Below are 25,241 nucleotides of genomic sequence, written 5' to 3' on the forward strand. Positions count from 1 at the left end.
TAGTGCACTCCTGTTCCTAAAAAGTGCCATATTTTATATGGCTGGATAGTTGAAGCATGTACCACTTTATCTGAACAGAAGTGTAGAAAATACAATGAACCCCAATTTTACATTTCAGGATTTAACATTTTCCCACAGTAACATTCATCTTCATAGTACCAAAAATGTTATAAAATTTCTCGGATTTTACATTTTTACACATTTAAAGTTTGTTTATACCAAGTTTTGTTGCCTGAAAAATGTAATTGAGGTTCCACTATAATATGTTTTACTTGCTTTGAATTTTGTATCCTTGACTCTCAATGAAGAATTAATTGAATTATGTCCCTTTGTGGGTGCTGTCTCTTCCAACTGATATTAAATACTCCCCGACAATTTTTCTTGCACAGTGTGTAATCTGTGATTATGATGATCCCTTACATTGTTATTGTTTTAGGCTCGAGGGATATGTGAAGGAGCTTGAACTACTGAAGAAAAAGGATCCTCCTATGTTGATGCTAGAAGAAATGCAGGACACTGTTCAGTATGTGGAGCAGCTACTTGTGAAGTTGAAAGATGCAAGGGACGAGGCCGAGGTAATTTCCACTTCTTTATTGTTTATTTTACTTTGCTTTTCTGACACTTTATGCTAATCGCAAAGATGAGGATGAGTGAAAGGACACTCATAAAGAACACCCATGTCCAGGCTGGGATTCGAACCTGGAACCCCTGGTGCCATAGCACACTCCGCCACAACTTCTATTTTAGTTCTTATAATTCCTTTTTTTTAGAGGTTGACCAATATGAGAATTGTAACCAGCAATGGTAAAGTACATATATGCAGTTTCTTTTCAAAGGTAAAAAGTACAATACATACACATAGTTGTGAACATTAATTATAATGAAGTTAATTAGTAATTTTATATTGAATTTAGGGCTTTGTCGATACCAATGCTGATGTATCAATATCAGCTGATATCAGTGGTATTGGAATCAAAGCATTGTTTTTTGTTTTTTTTTACCAATACTAGCTTATACTTTTCCGGTGTTGTTCTCAAAGATGTAACATGACACTTTCATTGTCTAATTATCATGGAAGTTCTGTAAAATTTGAAGTTTTCATTTGAAGTTTTCATTAATTTTGTACCAATAATATGTGAAATAACTATTTTGCAATTATGCAACGGGTTCATTTATATTATTATGTAAGTTTGAAATATTTTAAGGGAAATCTCTGTTAAATTGGTGCATGTAATTGGAGTGGAATGCTCACTCATTAATATTAATTAATCTTGTTCTGCACTGTGGCTATGCAGTCTAAGGTACAAGCTTTGGGCTCAAGCTACGAGACGCAAGCAGGTTCGAGTCTTTTGGGGGAAGTGTAACAACTTTTCCTGAGATTTTGGCCTGTGTATGAATTTATTAGGAACCTTTGTCTGAAGAAGACCCTGTTAGAATGTGGAAACGTTATGATTTTAGTGTGGAGATCTGCAGTCAGACTAGAGGGATGGGTGGTTGGCCCGACCAACTCCCGGTCATGCTCACTCATTCGGAGCTCCCCAATTTCCTCATGATGGTGGGTTGCCACCGGCACTATACACAGGCTGAAAATTCCCGGAGACTGAACCCATGCCATCCTGCAGCCGCCCTCCAAAGCAAGGTGCCTTAGACCACACGTCCACGGTGGAGGACTTTTTCACATGTTACTGGTACAAAATCAACAAAAAACTTCAAATTTTGCTGAACTTCCTTGATAATTAGTCAATGAAAGTGTCATTCAATTTAATGTGAATCTTTGTCTGAAGAAGACCCTGTTAGAGGGTGGAAACGTTATGTTTTTAGTTTATACAATAAATTTTGTCTTGGTCAGCATTTGAATGTTTTATTTTTCTACCTCTGGTGTGAGTGAGGCCAGCAGTCGGTAGGTAGGCAATAGCCCTCATAGGCTGTTATGCCAAGGGTTATTAATATTGATCAATATTCGGAAACAACTTTTGTTACAATTTTCAAGCATCAGTATCGATAGCAATCGGTAAGAGTATCGAAATTTGTTCAAAGTGGATTGATTATCAATTGATTGATTGATTTATTTTATTTTACTTCGCCTCTTGGCCTCTTGGCTAATTTGCGAAGATGGGGATGAGTGATGAAATGATGAAATTGATGAATGGACATTCACAAACAACAAAGCCCAAGCAGGATTCGAACCCGGGACCCCTGGCATCACAGCACGATGTGATAACCACTCAGCCACAGTTTCCAGCAGGATTAATTATCGACATTGGATAATTTGTTACTGAATTTTGCAAAAATCTCAAATTAGTTCACAGCCTAAGTTTTAATAATTGTAATATACAATCTATGATTTGCGTGTGTAAACATAAGTTAATATTTTATTTTTTCACAGAGACTCAATGAGGATGAGCAGTTGCTAGAATTTCAACCATCCCCATTCACAATTCTTTACAACATGATCCAGCAGATTGATCCTTTCGATAAACTTTGGCATACTGTTCTGCATTTTGCCGAGTCCTATCAAAAATGGTACTATGGTAAGGTGTTCTTTTTTTAAAAATTATTATCATTTCTTATATTGCTTTTATAATGATGTTAAATAATGTTTCTAACATAAAAGCATGAACTATTATTATTTTCTTTTGTGATTGTTGTAATTTTATGTCACTTTTCTTATTCTCTGTGTTAATTGCTGAGGTTGAATTTGATTAACTAGTAGATTTTGTTTTTTTTAGCGGCACTTTTGGCTAATTGTGACGATGAGGATAAATGATGATATGATGAAATTAATGAAAGGACACTCAAAGAGAACACCCATGCCCAGGCCAGGATTCAAACGCGGGACCTCTGGTGTCATACCACAGGGTTCCTACGCATCCTGGAAAACCTGGAATTTTAAAATATTCCTTCCAGGCCTGGAAATGTTATGAAATTTCACATTTTTCCAAGTTGTACCTGGAATTTTGGAGGTTGACCTGGAAATTCCTTTGCCCCGTTTTATTTGTATGAAGTAAAATAAGTTTTCATTTAAAACAAATTAGTGTCATGACAGTGGTTTATTTACATATGTCACATTGCTCTGTACTGTAGTCATAGTTTTGTGCTAATTTTTATTTTTGTGATTGAAGTATAATGCCCCGCGTTTTTGTATTATTTTGTATCACTCAAAGATAGGGAAGATTATCCAAGGCACATGCGTTTATTTATTATGATATGTAAAACTTTTTTTTAATAAAAGATAATATGTAATGATGTGTATTTTGCCATGATTACTTTGTACACTTGTCCTGGAGTAATTGTAGAAATTCCTTGAAAAGTCCTGAAAATGTCCTGGAAAAAATTACATGATTTTGTGTAGGAACACTGTACCATGCTGTTTGATTAAATAGTTCAGCAAACATATCCATGCCTTATTCAGGATTCAGACTTGAGATACCTGTCTTTGTAGCATTCTGAAACCTACCTAAACAAAATTGAATGGAAAGCTGTGACTTACTATAAGCCAAGAAGGAACCAGATGTTGGTGTGGAAGCAACTACATGATCTGTTTACACAGCTGCAAGTTGGAAGTTGCCTCTCTCGTTGCAGCTGTTAGCAGATAGTAAGGCAATTTACCTCATAGTATGATATATTTCAACATTTCTGTTCTATTCCTTCTATACTCGTTGATGTAAGTGGGAGGAATGCCAGTGTGCTTTTCAATAAATGCCTAACAACAATTTTCACCTGTCTGTACCTAGTATGTACTCATTTTCTAGCCGAGTTCCATGGCAGAGTGGTTAGCACAGTATGTTGCGATGCTGGGGTCCCAGGTTCAAATCCTGGCCTGGACATGGGTGTTCTTTGTGAGTGTCCCTTCATCTGTTTCATCATATCATCACTCATCCTAATCTTCGTGATTAGCCAAAAGTGGCGGCAGACAGGCAAAGTAATCTTTACAAATCAATCAGTCAATGAATACTCATTTTGTGAAAGCTTACAAATCTGTTCACATGAACAAAATAGGCATTTAGGGCAAATCTAGGCTCGATTTGTAACTAAATTACTATTTTCATGTTTGGTGAATAAAATATGTAGTTTTATAATATTGATAGCGTGCACAAATTACTAACTTTGTGCCAAGTGGATGGTGACGAGCCACCGAAATTAATAGAACTTTTAAGTCGTCAACGTGCCCAGTAATTCATACTTGTCTCTCATGTTTTGTTACTAGGTCCTTTCAAGGGGTTGGATGCAGATGCAATCACAGAGGAAGTGGAAATGATGTGGCGTCTCTTGTATAAGCTTTCGAAAACTTTCCATGAAATCCCTGGCTCCAAGCGTATAGCTGATATGACTAGAGGCAAAGTGGAGAAGTTTAAACAGTTTCTTCCCGTACTGACGACGGTATGCAACCCAGGTCTGAAGGAGAGGCACTGGCAAATGGCAAGTATAGAATTATATTTTTATTGCGTGTTCTTTTTTATGTATGTGGGCATGGGCGTAACTTGGGACCTAACTTTCAGGGGGCAGAATTAAACTGGGCCTAATTTTGAGGGGGCAGATTTAAACTGGGCCTAATTTTGAGGGGGAAGAATCAGACTTGGGTCTAATTTTGAGGGGTGAGAATTAAACAGCTTAATTTTGAGGGGAGAGAATCAAACTTGGGCCTAATTTTGAGGGGGCAGAATTAAACTGGGCCTAATTTTGAGAATTATTTTCTTGTAGTTTACGGTTATTACAAGCATAAGAAAACAGTTTTTCGTTGTGACATTTCAAATAAAAAAAATAATGTGATCAAAAAAAAATATCTGAAATAGAAATAAAACAGACTGCTTCTTTTCACAGTTAGGTTGCTATATTACAACAATGTAACATTGACAACATCCATTATATAAGGGATTCTTTTTGTTTAAAAAATTGCTAACCATTGTTATAACTGTATCTATAGTCAAGATAAAAATAAGTGTCTGATGAAGGGAGCGTTTGTTCTCCTGAAACGTCACAAAGAAAAACTATTTTCTTATGCTTGTAATAACCATAAACTACAAGAAAATAATTCTACAATGCAAGCAATGCGTACATACAAGAAAAACTAATTTTGAGGGGGAAGAATCAGACTTTGGCCTAATTTTGAGGGGGCAGATTTAAACTGGGGGTAATTTTGAGAGGGGAGAATTAAATGGCCTAGTTTTGAGGGGGCAGAATTAAACTTGGGCCTACTTTTGAGGGTACAGAAATAAACTGGGCCTAATTTTGAGGGGGCAGAATTAAACTGGGCCTAATTTTCAGGGGGCAGAATCAAACCTGGGGCTTAACTTTGAGGAAAGAGACTCGAAAAGTTTTCCATCCAATAAAAACAGCTTCCAGGATTATTTGCTAAATAACTGTGACGTTTGCGAAATTACAAATATTACTCTTTATTACTTTGCTCCTCAGGCACTGTAGCTTGTAAATTTTAATAAACAGAAAATTTTGGGGAGGCAAGTGCCCTCCCCCTTGCTCCCGCCAAGTTACGTCTATGTATGTGGGTGAGTCAAATGAAAATGAGTCAATACAATGTGTAGAAAGAAAATAAAATTATATCAAGAGTCAAATGAAAAACTTATGAGTCCAATAAAAATTGTAGGGCAGACTGTACACACCTCAAACTTACATGAGGCATCAACTGTTACGTACAAAACGGCCTCAAAGCTGCAACACTAATCAAGTGAGCTTCAAAACACCATTTTTGTTATTTTAAAGATGGCACCTCCCATACACTCTTGCACCAGTGAAGAAGAGTGGTTTCTTGCTGTCTGTCAGCCTAAAACATACAGAAATTTCTCGGAAAATGTATATTAAATATATCTGTGCATGCTTACCACACCAGCAAGTTTACTGGAGGAGAAAGTTTGACAGTGACCTCAGTTCGCAGACAGATGGGTGGAAAGACCTCCGTAGTGGCTCATAAGTGACTGCTCTTGAACCCCAAAGACTTATTCTTCTTAAGGTATACAGGCAGTAACTCTAAGTGGAAGACATACAGTAGATGAGCAATAGGTCTGTGCTAAAATGCAGCAAACTTGTGCAAATCTACGTACAGAAATCTACTAGAAAGAAACAAAAACAAATTAATGTTTTAATTTTAATCTCCCTTGTCTGTTAGAAATATGGCCCAGCATTAAGACACTTGTCCCACTGCACAACAAGCTTAGTTATTGCATGCTGAAGATTTATTTAAATTTTACTTGTACGTAGATGAGTGATGTTGTTGGCATAGAGCTGAAGCCAACTGCGGAGTCTTCCCTGTCAGATATGGTTGATCTTGGGATGTCGATGTACGCAGAAAAGTTGGAGGAAATAGGCGCAGCCGCCACAAAGGAGTATTCGCTGGAGAGGGCCTTGCGGAAGATGAAAGCAGAATGGAAAGAGGTTTGCTTCGACTTGAAACCTTACAGGTAAGCAGTGATCTAATACTGTGTGTTTCATAAATAGTTGAGGGGTTACAAGAATTAATTGCAAGTAAAGTTGAACTTAGGTTAATGAAACCAGTTCAGAATGAATGAGGAGCTCGAGCAGTTTTTTTGTACACCTACAAATGTTCAATGTGAGCACCACAGGTGACACGGATTGGTGTTTGAAGTCCACTTTATGCACAGTAAGGCTAATTGGGACTGGACCTACAGTTTAAAGTGGGATCCGAACCACTATGTGCCTCCACCAGGTATCGAACCTGGGATCCCTTGATTACAAGGCGACAAAGCTACCACTGTGCCATCAGGGAGGACACTGCACACATTGACATGATAGTCTAGTTCTTTTCACACTCGCATCAATATGGGTCGATAGTGTCTATCGCTGTGATGATACAAGTACACTCCCTTAGGGCTGCGATATCACACAGCATTGGTGAGACAAATAGTCTGTCTTTGATGAAACTCCACAAAAAGAAGTCACACGGTGTAACGTTCGGTGTTCTTGGGGACCAAAACATTGCACAGAACACTGAGTGATGCGAGTGATTTGAGTGTCGCCTAGTGGCAGGTATATGAAGTTTCAGCTTAACAAAACCTACATGCGCAAAACTGTTTGCATTCCTCGATCGTTCTTGACTGGTTTCATTAACGTAAGCTCAATAGTTTACTTGTAATAAATTTTTGTAACTCCTCAATTATTTATGAAACACCTGGTATAGTTTAATTGGCTCTTTATGAATAGCTCCCAGCCTCTGATCAGGGTAATATTTGGTTTATTCTGTATTGTATTGTGTCTGCATAATCTATTTTGTTTCAGTTAGGGTTAATCTGATACTGATGTACTGGAATTGGCCGATACCAGCGAGAGGCCTTTGCTCACTTCTGCTCACAAATTTGTATGGTTGCAATGGGCACAGAGATACAAACATTGGGCCATGGAGAACTGGAGGGCCATGGAGAACTGGAAATGTGTCGTCTGGTCAGACAAATCACGTTTTTGCCTGTATGTGAATAATGCTCGGCATTGTGTTCATAGTAGACCTCAGGAAGCTTCCAGAAGGACTGTGTGCAAGGTGTGGGGCAAGCTGAGGGACGCTCTGTGATGTTCTGGGGGTGTTTTAATTATGCAGAAGTGGCTCCTTTGGTTGAGGTGACAGCCAGTTTCAACCGGAATATCCACATCACACTGCTGGACAACCAGGTTTTGCCATTTGCCCTTCTTAACAAGGAATGTCATCTTCCAGAATGACAATTGCCGCATTCACCGAGCTGCAACTGTGACTGATTGGATTGATGAACATTCAGGAGCAATCACACATTTGGACTGACTTGCAAGACCCACAGATTTGAACTCAACTGAAAAATGTGGGGTCACCTCAAAGAATGCCATGGACAGCATCCACGCAATCTGGTTGACCTGTGCAATTCTCTGATGCAAGAGTGGTTAACATTGATGTCTCTCATATCCAGAACCTTGTTCAGTCCATGTCACAGCGAATCACAGCTGTTATCCAGTCTCATGGAGGTGTTACATACTATTAGGTATAGGCGACTAATTTTTTGTCCAGGGAGCTCTTTTGTCTATACTAGCTGATTGATCTAGAGTCTGAGTATTTCACAGGTCCTTCAAAAATGCCACGTGACACTTTTGTGTCCAGGAATTATCCAGGAATTCGAGATTTTCATTTATTTTGCACAAGTACAGGGTGTCCGGAAAAGAGTGAACCTCTTTCAAAACATTTATTCCCAGTCCCATGAGGTGGTATGAAGATGCTTTCTACAACAAATGGAAGATAATCTCTCCAAGTTTTGTTAACACAAGTTACACGTGTGCAGATTTGCTTTCAGCCGACCTCCGTGGCAGAGTGATTATTCCTGCATGTTCACACTAAAGACCGAGCAAAGTGCTTTGTCTGGTTCAGTGAGTGCCTGCATAAGTTGCATCTTCTCAACCTTTAGTTGCAAACGCTTGTGAAGCATATCCCATACCATAGAGTGGGACATTTCCAACTCGCAGCTCGCTTTTCAAACCAAGCTTCTGGGGCTGCGCTGGAAGGCTTGCCAAACTCTATTCCACTGCCCAGCTCAAATATGATGGGCAACCAGTGCTTTTGCCTTTGCACAGGCATCCTTTCTCCAGGAATTGCATATATAATGCTTAATGGAGTTCTTATCAGGTGGATCAAACCCAAACTGACACCGAAATCTCCATTGCACTGTGATCACAGATGTCATCTTTGCATATTATACAACAGAAAACCCTTCCCATTGTTGGATCAGCATGCGCATGATGGGTGCAGTCTAGTTGCAATCAGTGCTTGTTACATGTATTTTTATACACTGATTACTTAGAACTAAAGAGAAGAAATAGGTACATTCTTTTGTGGACACCCTGTATTTTATGATTAACTTTCACGAATCAGTATTGGTGAGAATCGATGAGAGTATCAGCAACAGTATTGGTATCGGTTCGAAGTAGTATTGGCTCAGCCCTAGTTTCAATGCATCATTAAATGTTCCTTGTGCTACTTGCAATAAATGTTCTCTTTTTTTATTGAACTCTGACAAAAGTTTTCTTTTTCTCAAGGGAAACTGGTGTTTCCATTTTATCATCATTGGATGATATCCAGATGATGCTGGATGATCACATTCTGAAAGCCCAGACCATGCGAGGATCTCCGTTTGTGAAGCCTTTCGAGAAGGAGATGCAAGGGTGGGAGGAGAAACTCATTCTCATGCAAGATATCATTGATTCATGGACCAAGGTATGTTGCCAGCCATGGTTAAACAGCCAGGTTATTGATGCCAGAGCTCAGAGTGGAAACCAGTCATTATTGACCGATATTAATTGTATCAGAATTGGATAGTATTAGTTTAAATGTAATAGCTGATACTTTTACAGGATCCTGGCATCCAATGAAGTACACAAAATTCCAACGGACACTTTTGTTGAGTCTGAATGTCCTGAGAATTGGGCAAAGTGTACCATTTTCATTAACTCTTTGTTATTGTGTGGTGAAATGGAATATATTTAATGTTTTGATTACAGATGAAATTTGAATCTATGAATATTTTTTAGTTAAATGTTAGATTTGGGAAGTGGAATACATTTCAGAATTTATATTCTATTCTCAAGAATGTAACATTGTTTATGTATAATTATCACAAATGCAGCACAGAAATTGAAACTTTTTTCTACTTCACCAACTTCCTGTTTGCATCCCCAGAGACTGGAGGAATTACTTCAAACGATCAAATCCACTCCCTGAGAATTATTCAGTATAGATAAATAGGGAGTCAGATTAATATTATAAATAAGAACTTTCCTTTCTTTAGAGGCACATAGTGGTTCGGATCCCACTTTAAACTGTATGTCCAGTCCCATAAAGTGTCTGTGCGTAAAGTGGCTAAAATTTTAGTCATTAAAGAAACGACAGTTTTAGTAGATGACAATTGCTGCATGGACTATTTGCAAAAATTTAAGAATGCATACTTGCAGTGAGTCCCGTGCTGTGGCTGTGCAGTCTAAGGTGTCATGATTTGGGCTCCGGCTACGGGACACACAGGTTCGAGTCTCCTGGGGGAGGTGTAACAACTTTTCTCCTGAGATTCTGGCCGGTGTGTGGGACGGGTGGCCACCCACCATCGTGAGGAAATTGGGGAGCCACGAATGAGTAGCATAACCCGGTCATAGAAACCTACAACAACAACTCGGGGGTGGTTGTGCTGACCTCACATCACCCCGTAACAGCTTGAATGATCTCCCACCTCTGGTGGGAGTGAGGCTGGCAGTTCGTAGGTAGGTCCTGGCCCTCATGGGCTGTTGCTCCACGGGTTATACTTATAGTGAGGCCATCCATTTTTTAATGTTTTGTCTTAGATTAGAAGATCCCTTAAGTTGTTCCAATGTTCAAATCAGCAACATATAGATGTTTAGAGATGGCCCAACTGCAATTCTAAATTTTTCTCTTTATTTCTTGTTTCTTAGCAATCTATGGTTCGTTGTTACTTTACTTTAGCATACGAATGATATCTGCCGTTTAGCAACAAACTGTCGATGTAGCTCGCTGTCGTATCTTGATGGGAGCGGTGGTCCTGCCTACCTTCAGTTCACTTGAGAGGAACTCTAATACTTGTCTGAATATTAGTGACAATGCATGTTAATTGGACATTATCCATTGTCTACTGCTTTAAACAATACTTACTTTAACACTGCGTTGAGTAGTTTGTTAGAGCTCCAGTTTTGTAGTCAAATCACAGATCTGTCGATTTGGGTGTGAGGGATGGCCCTTCCACATAGTGCACCCAAATGTCAACCTCACTTTCACATACTACAACTACATGCAGACTAACGAGGCTCTGGCATCTGGACTTAAGGCCAGTGTAATCCTCTCTAAGGCTGTGTGCATGTTGCCCTGTGTTTTGTCCTTATATGTGCTTAGTGCCCCTTTACAGCTTCAACTTTTAACCCAGATAAGAATATTTTAGTCCACAGACATGCATTTCTTTTAGTTATGGTAAGGTGCTGGACCCCATATAATGTGACAGGTGCAAAATAGCCTAAGTGCTGATGCACAATTTACAGTTCAATCAGTCGCAGGTCTGACATAGCTTTGATTCTCACCACCGGCAAAAGACATTTCTTCACCTGAAGATGAGAGAAGAACTGCTCTCTTGAAACATAGTTTTAGAATAAGCAAAGTTCAAAGCACTAGACAATGGTATATTGATGTCCAATTAACATTGCCAAGCTCTGTTCTCAAATGCACCAATTCATTGCCCAGGATAATCTCTTGAAGCAGAGATGTTCTGCCTGTTATCTTTACAGCCCAAAGTTCTCTGCCTGTTCCATTTCATAGTATCATCACTGCAAAATAATCTAACGGTTATTTTTGTAGTTTTTATTTTATTTTATCTGCGACGTTTTGTTCTGGTTTCCCAGAACTTTTTCAAGCTACCAGTGGCGTAGCTTGGGTATTTTGGGTGGGAATGCCTAGTCCGAAGGAAGGATAGGCCTTTTTTTGCTTAAGAGTTTACTTATGGAATTAGCCGCCATAGGTATTGTCTATTTAAAATCACAATCTCATTGTGTCTATTGCATGAAGTCAGCCGGGTTCCCATAAAATAATGATCCATGCTTGTTTTATCTAGAAAATGAGATGCATTAGTGTGCAACAAATGCTTGGAACACTGGTGTTTTATACCTTTTTAATTAGATTGCTCAAGTCAGAAACACTGTACACCATTCAGAGTCTTGCTCCACACGCAGCACATGTGTAGCAAAACTATATTTTATAATCAAGGAAACCTTTCGGCATGACGCAAGTCAAAAAACCGATAAATTATTCAATTTAAGAAAGAATGGTATATTTGAGTTTAGTAAAGTTACGTCAGTCAATATTGCATATCGTAGCATCACACAGCAATTGCACGAAGAACGGGTAGAAATTCTGCTTCTGTCATCTGTGTTGGAAGGCAGGAAGGGTCACATGAACCCTAGAATCAATCGGGTGCTCTGTACGCCAGCGTACAAAAGAGCATATTTTGCGCGTGCTGTAGAGATACAAGCTTTCCTTCCAGGCAGGCAGAGTCCTGTATGCCAAACCTAGCCGGCGTCCGGCAAGTAAAGCCATTAGAAAAATGCTACAACCGAGAGCTGTTCGTGGAGCATTGTAGGCGGATCGCGAAAAATAGCTATTATTGTGCCATAAAGCTCAAACATGTATATAACTAGTCAAGTTTTACTTTATATTTACAGCATTCATGCATTTTAAATTTTTTTATCAGGAAACACCAGGCGTATAGGCTAGTCACTATACATTTCTAAGGAATGAAGTGTCCTGTGTGTCCTTATTTCCTCCTAGGTAAACTTCTGTTTCTCCCTGTCATCGAGAGCATTAAAGAACATAGGAGAGACATTAAAGAGGAAGATCCAAGAACAGCATTGAGTGAGCATATGTTGACATATGAGCACGAGATTAAGAAAGTACAAATGAAGGAGAAGAGGGAAAATGAAATAGAAAAGCGGCAGAAACAAAGCACGTATGCATAAACAGGGGAGAGAAAATGAACAAAAACAAAGGGGAAATTGGAATGAAATGGGGTGAAACTGATAAAAAAGCATGTGGAAAGTAAGTTGGTTAAGTTTCTTGAGCCACCTTCAATTTTCTGCACAAAAATGGAAGATTTCAACTTGCCAGATGAGTTAAAGGAGAAAGGGAAGGTCAGTGCCACCAGAAGGAGGAGGGGAGGGAAGACAAGAAGAGTAGGTTACAGGATGGAGGGGAGGGGGAGAAGCAGCCAGCTATGACACCTGGAAGGAAGAACCAGTTTACCTAGGATGAAATAAGGACACACATTTCTTAGAAGTGTAGGGTGACTAGCCATGTGAGGTTGTGTTATCGTATGTATGTCTTAGTGTAGCTTGAAAAAGTTCTGTGAAACCAGAACGAAATGTCACAGATAAAATTAAATAAAAACCACTAAAAATAACAATGTTAGATTATTTTGCATCTATAGAAAGTGGTTATGCGAACCTTTAAGAACAAAATAGTGTCATCACTGTTGTGCAAGCATGCATACTAAAAAATTTACCCGACATATTGTTGAACACACATAAGTAGAAGCACATATTTTCAGTAAATAAAAAGCAAAATTTCAGTATAAGAACAGTCAATTTCGTGTTCAAAAGCAGTAAATAGAATAAAATTTCAGTGTTATAGCGGTGAGAAATCTCAACAAAAGTGATATATGAAATGACATTTTGGTTTTAAAATTGTGAATTTAATCCTAAACTTTATTTATAAAATGCACTTATTACACAAAATAAACAAATCCCTTCTAATAACACATTTATGTAGTTACCAGAGTGTTAAATTTATATAAAGGGGTCCATTTTTGCTTCTCAAATATTTACAGCAGAATTAATCAATTTTTCGTGAATTGCATAACTCTCAGGATAATTCAAACTTCAGAAAGTGTCGCATCGGTAAATAAATTCTAAATTTTGTGTTTGAGTCCATTTTGCGTTATTTCGTTACAAAACATTGTAGGAAAATGCACCTCACACCTTTCAGAAACATGAAGAATTAACATTACAATGTGTTTTTTCACATTTTTGTGTTTTTGTCTAAAACGAAATATGCATGCCTCTACATATAAGATATTGAATATGTTGATATTATATTTCAGTGCCAAGCTACATGGTTGTACCTGGAGCCAATATTTAGTTCAGAAGATATCATGAAGCAAATGCCTCGGGAGGGCAAGAAGTTCATCCAGGTGGACAAGACGTGGAGGAACATCATGGCAAATACTGTAAAAGACCCTCACGTGTTGGCTGCGACCGACCTGGCAGGGATGCTACCCTTGCTAATAGAATGTAATGATTTGTTGGATGAAATCCAGAAGGGTCTGAACGATTATCTTGAAAAGAAGAGGCTTTTCTTTGCCAGGTGGGTCCTTTTTTTTTTAGTTTGTTTTTAAGTCCACTCTATGCACAGAAAGGCTAATCACAACTTGACGTACAATTTAAAGTGAGATCGGAACCACTATGTGGCTCCACTAAGTATTAAACCTGTGACCTATTGATTTCAAGGTGATGTTACCAAGAGATAAGTTATATGTACTAGGTGGCCACAATTAAAGTTGCCCTACTCAGAGCCCTCTGGAGCCCGTTTGCTTTGAATGGCTTCCAGAGATCCCTGTTTAGGGCAACTTTAATTGTGGCTACACAGTAGTTCGCAAAATGAAAAATGTGAACCACAATTATCCTGTCAGTAAGGCTGGGCCTGCAAGGATCAGCAAGGTCAGGGATTCAATACAATTACCAGGGTCGGTATCTCTGGTGCAGATTTTTTGGGCAATGTCACAATGTAAATTGACTTTGGGGCCCACCTAGCCTCTAATGAATTTACAAGGAGGGGATGAAAGTTGCTGGAGCATTGTGCTGATCACATCACCTCAACAGATATGGTGAATTATTTTCTTGTAGTTTACGGTTATTACAAGCATAAGAAAACCGTTTTTTCGTTGTGACGTTTCAGGAGAACACGCGCTCCCTTCATCAGACATTTATTTTTATTTTGACTAAAGATTTAGTCTGTTTTTTAACTGTTTTCTTATGCTTGTAATAACCGTAAACTACAAGAAAATAATTCTATAATGCAAGCAATGCGTACATACAAGAAAAACTATTAGATATGGAGAAATTGTGGGTTCGTACCATGGTTCACAGGAGATACCTTAATTGAAAAGTAGGTATCTCCGATGGCATAGTGACTAATACTGTTACTTTGTAATCAATTGGTCTGGAGAGGAGACATCTTAGATATGTACCGAGACCTTCAGTTGTTTTTGTGTCTAGAGACCTGCACTGTGTGTAAATATCTTCCTATTTGCACTTAATTTAATATTAGTTGGTTCTTAGTCTGAGAGAGACTGTGATGTAGAGTTTAAATGCTACATGTGAAGTGTTTTATTATACAGGGTGAACCTAAAAGAAATAGACAGATTAAATGCTTTATAAGTCGAAAACTGTTTGATTTTATCAGCAGGTATTTAGTACTGTTTTATAAAGAAAGTCTTCAAGTTTACGACCTCAACTGATTTTTGTTCCTCCCCTTCCTACAAGTGTGGACGATCTTAAACAAAGCATCACAACAGCTGCTGCAACTGTTGACATGTACATGGAAGGAACCGGACTGTCACATTGATATGTCATTTGTAGGGGTGTGCAGGATCCCGAAAAGTCGGGACCGGGGGGAAAAAATCCCATCTTGATCCTGACTTTTCAGAATCCTGAACAGTCAGGAAATACAGAATGGTCATTTTAAAAAGTCATTAATTTTCGACGTTTTCTGCATTGCAAGTGTCTGGAACTTATCGGAAATCGTTAGTTTTTATTCCAGAAATGCAAAAACAATCACTTAAGGTAAAAATGATGTGTAGAATTCAAGATTTCTAGAGCTTCGGGAAATTTCGAACATCTCCCTTCCCGAAAATTTTCCAACATCAGGAAATTGTGAATTTTTCCCATCCCGAATGTTGGGATTTAAAAAATTTCCCATCCTGACCCAAAAAATTCTGCCCCGCAAAACCGCAGTCTTTTGTTACAAAGGGTCACACAGAGAGCATTGGTGACTCAAGACATACTCTTCCATCCATGTAAGTATGTCAGCCACGTTATTAAAACTCGTTTCTGTAAAACTTTGAAACTGTCTATTTCTTTTCGACTCACCCTGTGTAATAAAGATTGCCTTGTTCAGCATCTTTAGTATTGTATTGACAACAGAAAACAGCAATTAAAAATTTGGTAACACTTTTGATGCTATTTCTTGTGTTGTACTTTCTGCTTATTCCAGGTTCTTTTTCTTGTCCAATGATGAGCTTTTGGAAATTTTGTCCGAGACCAAAGACCCAATGAGGGTTCAACCACATCTGAAAAAGTGTTTTGAAGGCATTGAATTTTTGAGTTTCAACCACCAGCAGGAAATTATTGGAATGGTATCAAAGGAAGGAGAGGTTGTTCCTTTCAGTGGGAAAATTGTACCTGCAGAAGCAAGGGTATGCATCTTTCTATATGTTCATATGCGTTGGTGATTTTTATTTTGAAAAAGATGTTCACAAAACAGGGTGCGAATTCTGGGAATTATACATATTCATAAATGCAGAAAATTCTGATGTGTATTTTTAATAAATCAATTTTTATGAAATCTTGACATTCATAAAGATGTATATTTTTTCATTTATGTATTTTTTCATATTGAGGAACTTGTTTTGTCACAAATGATATATTACAAAAAAAAAAAAAATGTAACAGAAGAGAAGTTTATGTATGTGCAGTGACATCATCTGAACACATTTTTCAACTATTCAAAATCACAATTGTGGCCTTTTTCATGAATTTCAACACATTATGTGCTTAAAAAATGAAACATGTTCTGAAAATCCAATAATCTTGTTTTTCAGGCAAAGAAAAGGGAAATGATCCACATTTACACACATATAATGTGCATATTTTCCAAAATGTTATGTAGAAAGGAAATGATGGAGCGTGGTATACATGGAATAATCGTGATAGCTACATGAAAACAGATGTAAATTGTTTCTCACGATTTTTCACCTTCTGTCGGAATATTTTGCATCACTGAGTAAAGTGGCACGATTCTGGCATAGATCGAATGGTTTACCTACTGTCAAGCTGGAGCCGTAACATTGGTATTTGTTGTGTGAGAAGTAATGGAAAATAACTTCCTCAAAAATCATTTCCAGCATATTAGAAACTAATAGGCATAGGCCATGTTACCAACAATTTAAATTACTAATTTAAAAGCACATTGAAGGTATAATTATAGGATATTTGATAGAATAGTGTGCTAAATCAAAAATGCAAGTTTTGGAAAAAAATAAAACCAAAAGTAAGTTAAAGAAACAGAAATATCTAACGTATCCTAAGGATGATACATAAAGAAAAAAATCACTGAATGAGAACTGTGTTGCAGATGGTTGATGGAATTGCAAATATTTTTCAGAGGAAATAAAAGTGTTGACGTCCCACCTTGATAAAAAATTCTGTTAGGTTTGCTTGGAGCAGTCCTATTTTCCAAATGGATATATCTTGGTCAAATTTCAAGTTCCTTCTTCTTCATCATCTTCTAAGTACATAGTTCTTTTGGAGGGAGAATGAATATATTCACTTCAATAAGAACAAAGTATTTTGCCAAATAAACAAAACCAACTTTCAACTCTCTCCAATAAGTAGTTTCCCTTCTATGGTTTCTTTTTTGTACAGAGTGATCACAAAGTGGGCGTATATCCCCTTTATTTTTGACACTAACGATGGTTTTGGTTAAATGCTTGATACAGACACATACATGATGATTTAAGAGCCCATAACATCGGTATGGAGACTATCATATTCGTAGCACATCCTAATTCTGTGCCATGTTCTGGCAGATGTTTTGCCGAGATTAATACGGGATCACGTACGTGAAGGCATCTTTCATAGCTGCTCAAAACTCTTGTGTTGTGTGATACTGGTTATTTTAGATCCTGCCATTGATGAATCCCCAGAGATGAGCTCAGGACTTCATGGTTGTTAGGTTAAGAGAACTTGGTAATCATCAGAACCTCTTGCCCAGGAAAGGTATTATTTAGGTAATGACTAGTGATAAAAATGTACCTAAATATGTATTATCAAAAGGATATGTAGCTAAATATGTAGTATCATAGAATATGTAATATTAATAGTAATCAAGTATCCTAGCAATTTCAAGAATTTTTCTAGATATTTATTTTATTTGAACATATTCAACGTAATTTTAAGTTGCTCAAATAATTTTTTTTATCAAATTCGTAAACTCAAAAAAGCACAGCAACGTGCACATATTTAAGAAACCAATTTTGTAAACTATTAATTACTTTTCACATTGCAAAGTATTGTAGAATATGTAAATATGTATGAGAGCTCTTCGTAACTTTTGAAACATTTTTTTTAAAAAAAAAAGCATCTACAGAAAGAACAATCGAATAAAAATACGTAGCTACTTTTGTACTTTTTGTACAAGGGAACATATTGTGTAACTAGCTACGTACAGAAAAGTCTCCTTCTTGTCCACCGATGCCAAGTTTCTAGGTGCTTTGCCTAAACGTAAAAGCAAAACGAAAATATGTAACCAGAAAGGGGGAGGGGGAGAAACTCCAGCATATTTCGATAAATAACAGTTCCAGTTCTTCTTAAGGGTTCGCATAACCACTTTCTATAGATGCAAAATAATCTAAAACAGTTATTTTAGTGGTTTTTATTTTATTTTATCTGCGACGTTTCGTTCTGGTTTCCCAGAACTTCTTGAAGCTACACTAAGATATACACATGTACATATACACATACAATAACACAACCTCACATGGCTAGTCACTCTGCACTTCTATATCTTAGTGTAGCTTGAAGAAGTTCTGCGAAACCGGAACGAAACTTCGCAGATAAAATAAAATAAAAATCACTAAAAGTAATTGTGTTAGATTATTTTTAGAGCTGAGCCAATACCACCATTTTCCGATACCGATACCATGGCCAATACCCACCGATACCGATACTGATACTTGTATAATTCCAGTACAAAATAACAAAGGCTAGTTAACGACTCATACTAACTCGTCACATCACTAGGCACGTACAGTATTTAGAAATATATAATTTAGGGAGCCAGTCCAAGCCAAATGTCTCAGAAATATAATAAAATTGTTTCTATTTAATATGTTAATATAATTGTTTGTAATAATATCAAAAATAATTAATTAGTACTTGTGACGTTTTTTCCTACGCTTTTGTATTTTCGCGTGGAAAAGCATCACAATTCCTCATTTCTTCGTACTCCTTGCGTCTTGTTTGTTTTTGGTTGATTATAATAGTCCCCGCTAGAGGTCTCCACTGACCTCTCGCTCGGCGCTCGTTTCTCGAGCAGAAGGCTTCAGCAGTTCCGATTTCACAAGCTTCGCGAAAACAACGATGTGACTTGGGACACGAGAGGGAGACAGCTTCATAGTGTGTTGCATGGTTAAGTGTGCAAGTTGCCTCGCGGGCGAGACTTAACCTCTTTTCTGACTTCTTTTGCACGCAACTTACGATATATTCTCTCTCCGAGTTTGGACGATCCAACGCGAGGCAGAACTCATTTTTCCCTGATAAACTTTATACGCGTAAAATGGAAAGTTGCATTTGACGAATGCGTGAACTTTATCGGCGTCCAGTTAGATTTGGGCATTTTTCCCACAACCCGAATCAGGAATCCAAAATGTGTGACTGAGTATGAGTCGATGGACGTTTCTAGACGTTATGCCAATATTCTGATGACGGAACGAGTAGGAAGGCAGGACTTCTTTTGACCAACTGTCCTTAGCAGTGTTGAATTGGTGGCTGGAACTCCTTGTGCAGCTTAATGGAGGTATGTACAGTGTCGTGTTCCCCCCTTTATTTCTGCGAAGCCTAAAGATCGTGAACTGTGATAGATTGGCATATTTTTAACGTGATTGAGTCAAAGGTTTAAATGAGTAAAAAAGGACTAAAAGAGCGAGTGGCGGAAACAGTAGCTATTCTAATTTTGCAACTAACGTACATTATCTAATTAAACAGCAACGAGTAGTCGTATTGACTGCGTTTCAACAATAATGCGAATGAACTTGCGACGTTTGCGTAATTATTAAAGTTTACCAAGGCGTACGCGAGACACTTGACATGCACCATTGCGACTTCTTAAATGTTTGAAATAATAATCACACGAGGTTGGCACAAGTAAAAATTAAAATACTGGGAGCATCAAATGGGAGTAGGGAAAATAGTATTACTTATTGTCAAAAGGAACGTTATGTGGCAAAACTAGATCATTTATTGATAAATTGTAAATGTTTGAATTTCTTGGCATATTTTGTTTTTAAAATGTGTAATTAAAAGGGTTCAATTGGAACCATGTCCGTGTCCTAGTACTTCGTTAAAATTTTGTAATATGCATATATATATATATTTCTGACATGTCAAATGACGAATGGTAGAACGACAGTAAGAATTGTTAAAGTTGCAATTGAGATGAATTCTTAAATGATACATAAACTAGGTTTGTATACGATAAGATATTCTTCATGTTGTTGTTATTTGAGAAGTTAATTGTTCTTGTTCAAGATTGAATATAATAAATTTGTGACTCAAAAAATCTTCGAAATTTGCATACTATTCTGTGCCTCCCCTTTTTTTGTTTATAAACTTCGCGTGAAGAAAAAGGAGAAGGAACAAAATTATTATTGGTAAGGAAAACAAGTGATGAAGTTTATGGAATGATGTTGATTCTATACATGTATTTATATTTGATTAGTGTGCGTATTTTCTGAGTTGCAGGAACCTTTAACAAATTGGTCAAACCTGAGTGAAATTTTCCACGATATTTTGTGACCACATATTTTGAATATAATTCCTTTTTTTTTGTTTGTGTGAATAATGGATTACAATCCCCTTCTTTTTCATTGAGTTCACATAATAATAATTTGGTTCTCTCTTGAGACTGAGGCGGCAGCGAAAAACGCAGGCCATAACCCTCAACAATTCGAGATTTGTAACTGTTGGTTGTCATTAGTTGTCGTTCCTCATACCCTACAACATCTTATTTGCCGTTACTATCATGATACCCCCGTGGGAGGTTCCCACTTGGGTGTTCAAAAATGTACCAAGAAAATAATGAATATATTTTGGTGGCCATCGTGTATTCAAGATATCAAGACATATGTTAAGTCTTGTGATACGTGTCAAAAATCCAAATTAGCTATACGTAAACCTCCTGGTTTTTTGTCATCCGAAATCATCAAGCACCCTTGGCGACGACTGTACATTGACCTTGTTGGTCCTTTGGTACGTTCATCAAAAGGGCATACATATATATTGGTGGTCGTTGATGCATTTTCTAAATGGGTTTCCCTTTATCCTCTTCGGGGTCCCACATCCAATCAAATAGTAGAAAAACTTCGGTCCTTGTTTCTGGTGTTTGGAGCGCCGTGTGAATTGGTGTCTGACAATGCATCATATTTTCGATCTCGCTATTTCAATTCCTTTTTATTTGAGTCTCGAGTCAAACACATCTATACCAGCGCCTACTACCCTAATCCTTCACTGGCAGAACGTTTTATTCGTAATCTCAAGGCCTCCCTGATTGCCTATCATTCTGACGATCACACCAAATGGGATGTTCATTTGAATGCAATTTCGTTCGCATTCAATACTGCGGTACAGGATAGTATACAAACCACTCCAGCACAGATCTTGTTTGGACGAGACATCGATGGACCTATGAACTTCTTTTGGGAATTTAAATCCGATTTGGAATTGGCTGGTCCTCCTTCCACGGATCGTGCTAAATGTTGGGCGCAAGCCTTCCGTCATTTACAGAAGGCATGGTTGACAAGACGTAATAGATATGACCCTAACAGGCAACCTTCCTCCTTTAAGGTTGGAGATTTAGTTCTCTATAAAACCTTTCCCCAGAGTAACGCCTTTCAGAAGGTTACTGCGAAACTCCAGCAACGTTGGGCAGGTCCTGCTAAGGTTTTTAAGGTTTTGGGCCCCGTAACGGTTCTCTTGGTCGATCCGGAAACTGAAGTTTTCCTCCGGAAGGTCCACATTTCACATATCAAACCATATTACCTTCGAGAGGAAGCTTCATCAGAAGTGGAGTTATCAGACTCCCATATGGCTTCACTTTTGTACCCTACCCGAGTTCAGAATTCACAGCGTTCTTCACGTTCATTCCAATCTTTTTATTGCAATTTTTGTCGTCGAACAGGACATTCAGATTCCCATTGTCGATAGCACCCTCCTTCTGCCCGTTATGCATCTCATGAACCTGCTCCTCACAGATAATGCAGAGTATTGTATATATTTGACTCAGGTTTGGTTTTTTTTTCATTGTGTATTTTGTTATTGGAATTCTACAAACTATTGAAGAGTATTTATTATGTAACATTAATTGGTATATACACATTTTTTTCAATGATTCATGTATTATGGGTTTAATATCATGTTTTTGTGTCATATATTTTTTTGAATTTTGCTCTTCATTGCATATTAAATGTTGATTCTCTATTTCATTGACAAGTATGTGTTATAGTGTATTTTTGCCTGTATCTTGGATATATATATATGTGAAGGAAGTTTGCCTAAATCCTTAACAAATAACATTGTAATTGATGCTCCTAATTTTTATTCTATTTCCCCTCCAATAGGTTTTCCTCGCCTCTTTCCTATTCCCTTTTTTTATCTTCTATTTCTTCTTCCCTTCTAATTCTCTTTTTTGTTTATTTTGCATGTTTTATCGAGGGAACTTATGTGTCGAGTGTGCCACCCTGGAAATCATCGTTTTTGTGCTTCAACAAATCCAAAATAAAACCGACATATTGTTATTTAGGAATACCCATTGGATAGTGCATCGTTTCTGGTATTATTTCTCAGAATTCTTTTGCCACACAATGTTATATGGACATCTCTTATGTATCTGGTATCTTTACTGTCACTGTATGATCAAACTAGTGTTCGAATTCATGTACATGTTCCCCCCCCTTTTTTTCTTCGACATTATGTTTATACCCATTGTACGAGGGTAATCAAAATTGTCATATTAACATTTTACCTCATGGAATCATTTCGATTGCAATCGATTCTTTTTCATGCTTCATTTTTCATGATTATCACGGTATCATATTTACCATGTACATTAATTAGTGTGTGTAACTTGTTTACCAATCTGTGTCTAGTCAAGATATTATTATATTCTAGTCTCAAACATATTGTTTGTGTGTGCTTATATATATATATATATTTATTGATACTTGTTTGTCTACAGTCACATATTTATGGTTCTTTTATATAGACCACTAATTGTATAGGTGTAGATCCGATGCTCCCAGAAGGTGTTATTGAATGTTGCTATAGTCCATGTGCCTTTTTGTTAAATTTTGCATATTCTAATTGTTCTATAATCGGCATATATTTCTTCTTTTGCTACGTGGGGGAGTTTGTGACGTTTTTCCTACGCTTTGCGTACAAAAAAGTATTACGTAATAATTCCGCGTGGAAAAGCGTCACACTTCCTCATTCTTCGTACGCCTTGCGTCTCGTTTGTCTTTGGTTGATTATACTAGCCCCCGCTAGAGGCCTCCACTGACCTCTCGCTTGGCGCTCACTTCTCGAGCAGACACAAAAAAAACTGCAGTATCACTTCCGACTTGGCAGACCTTCGCGAAACTGTCAGCGTGACTTGGGTCACGAGAGGAAGCCAGGCAGAGAGTATGGTGCTGGTTTAAGTGTGCAAGTCGTCTCGCGGGCGAGACTTAAACTTTTTTCTGATTGTGTTTGCACGCTCTGTTACCGCTACTCTCTCTGAAATTCGGCACGTCAACGTGAGACAGAACTACCTTTTTTGGACGGACCTTATACGCTTGCAAGGAAGTTGCATTTGATTGGAGTGAGAAGTTTAACGATGCCCTGTTAGATTTCGTCAGTTTCCAGCAACGCGGACCTGTATCCAGAGCTATAGCTGAGGGGCGAATTTGATGGACGTTTCCAGACGTTACCCCAATATTCTGATGCCAGAACGAGAACGAATACAGAGTTCCGTTTGACTGACCGCCCTTTGCAGTGTCGAATTGGAGGTTGGAACATTTTGGAGGAGTTTAATGGAGGTATGTACAGTGTCGATACGTTCTCTTAGTTCTGCGAAGTCCAAGTTGTGAACTGGGTTAGAATCCCGTGTCTTTATCACGATTGAGTCAAAAACTTAAATGAGTAAACGAAGGAAGAACGGGCGACGAAAGTTTAAACTATTCTAAATTGCAACTAACGCATGTTGGCTAATTAATGTGACACGACTTGTTGAATATATTGTGATACGACAATGAAAATGATGGAACTTGCGACATTCGCGTAACATTGAAATTTAGCGAGGCGTACGCGTGACAATTCCCATCCATCGTCGCGAATTCTTAAATGTTGAAATAATTAATATTAGGGTGGCACAATATCAAATTAAAGTAGTGGGAGCATCAAATGTAAAAAAGGGAGAATTGTATAATTTATTGTGACAAAAGGATAACAGACCAAAGTGAGTCATTTGTTAATTAATTGTAAATATTCGGTTTGATGCCCAAGTGGATTTTACAATGTGTACAAGGGAAGGGATTTAATTGTGATTGTAATTCATGTTGCTGTTAACGTTTAAATTTGTAATACATATTCCTGATACGTCAAATGACGGGTGGTAGATCGAAAGAAAGATTTGTTAAAGTTACAATTGGAGAGATTTTCTAATGCAATTAAACTGGGTTTGTTCATGATGAAATGTTTCTCATGTTGTTGATAATTGAGATATTAATCGTTTCTTGTTCGAGATTGAATCTAATAAATTTTTAACTCAAGTCTTTAAAATCTGCATACTGTTCTATACATTTTGTTCACGAACCTTCCACATAAGAAAGTGAAGCTGCGAAGTTGCTATTGGTAAGAAAGGAAGTTATGAACTTCATTGAGTAGTATTGATCCTGCAATTTTTTGTGAATAGTTAGTGTGTATTTTTTGTATTGCAGGATACTTTAAAGAATTGTCAAACCTGAGTGAAATTTTCCACGATATTTTGTGAACCCCATTGCCTATAAATTTATTTTGATTGATTTAAAGGTGAGACCAGAACGGAGGATTATATTTTTCTTTGTTCCTTGGACATAGTCTTATCATTGGTTCTCCTTTGAGACTGAGGTGGCGGTGATAAACGCTGGCCAATAACCTCAACAACTTGCGACTTGTAACTGTTGGTTGTTGCTTAATTTAAAACGCGTACATTAATTGATCCCGGACCTGTTTCTTCACGCTTCCCATAAGGCTTTATTGCCCCTTTTTTCTAGTATGCGACCAACACGTTACAAAGTTCCTGGTAGCAGAGCATGGTTACGATCCACGGACCTCTGGGTTATGGACCCAGTAACGGTTCTCTTGGTCCACGTACGCAACCAGCAGGTTACATACTTAATTTCTCTGATGCATATGGAGTATTGTTGTATGTAGCAACAAACTAAGAAACGGAGGAAAGACAACGTTAATGCTTATTTTGTTATTTCTATCTTAACTAAAAAATATTGTTATTACTACATAAATATTAAAAACATGCTATAAAATCTGAGATAAAACAGCAAATATTCATCATCTAGCTTACGTATAGTTAATACCGCTAACATTTGTGTAAGACAACAGTCATGGCAAGGAAATTTATGTCAAAGAAGTAA

General features: G+C 37.6%; 1 protein-coding gene across 2 annotated transcripts in view; it reads left to right on the forward strand.

Annotated features, from left to right (window-relative positions):
* Dnah3 (dynein heavy chain 3, axonemal) overlaps positions 1-25,241 on the forward strand; it is a 266,334-nt gene that overhangs the window by 76,582 nt on the left and 164,511 nt on the right. For both annotated transcript variants that reach the window (XM_083125480.1, XM_083125481.1), the window contains exons 15-21: positions 437-575; positions 2,387-2,531; positions 4,208-4,419; positions 6,214-6,413; positions 9,019-9,196; positions 13,623-13,885; positions 15,794-15,995. In XM_083125480.1, the coding sequence (XP_082981606.1) occupies positions 437-575; positions 2,387-2,531; positions 4,208-4,419; positions 6,214-6,413; positions 9,019-9,196; positions 13,623-13,885; positions 15,794-15,995 (1,339 nt within the window). The remainder of the gene's footprint in view (positions 1-436; positions 576-2,386; positions 2,532-4,207; positions 4,420-6,213; positions 6,414-9,018; positions 9,197-13,622; positions 13,886-15,793; positions 15,996-25,241) is intronic.

Source organism: Lepisma saccharinum, chromosome 7, assembly GCF_977018435.1.
Source record: "Lepisma saccharinum chromosome 7, izLepSacc3.1, whole genome shotgun sequence".
Taxonomy (NCBI): Eukaryota; Metazoa; Arthropoda; class Insecta; order Zygentoma; family Lepismatidae; genus Lepisma; species Lepisma saccharinum.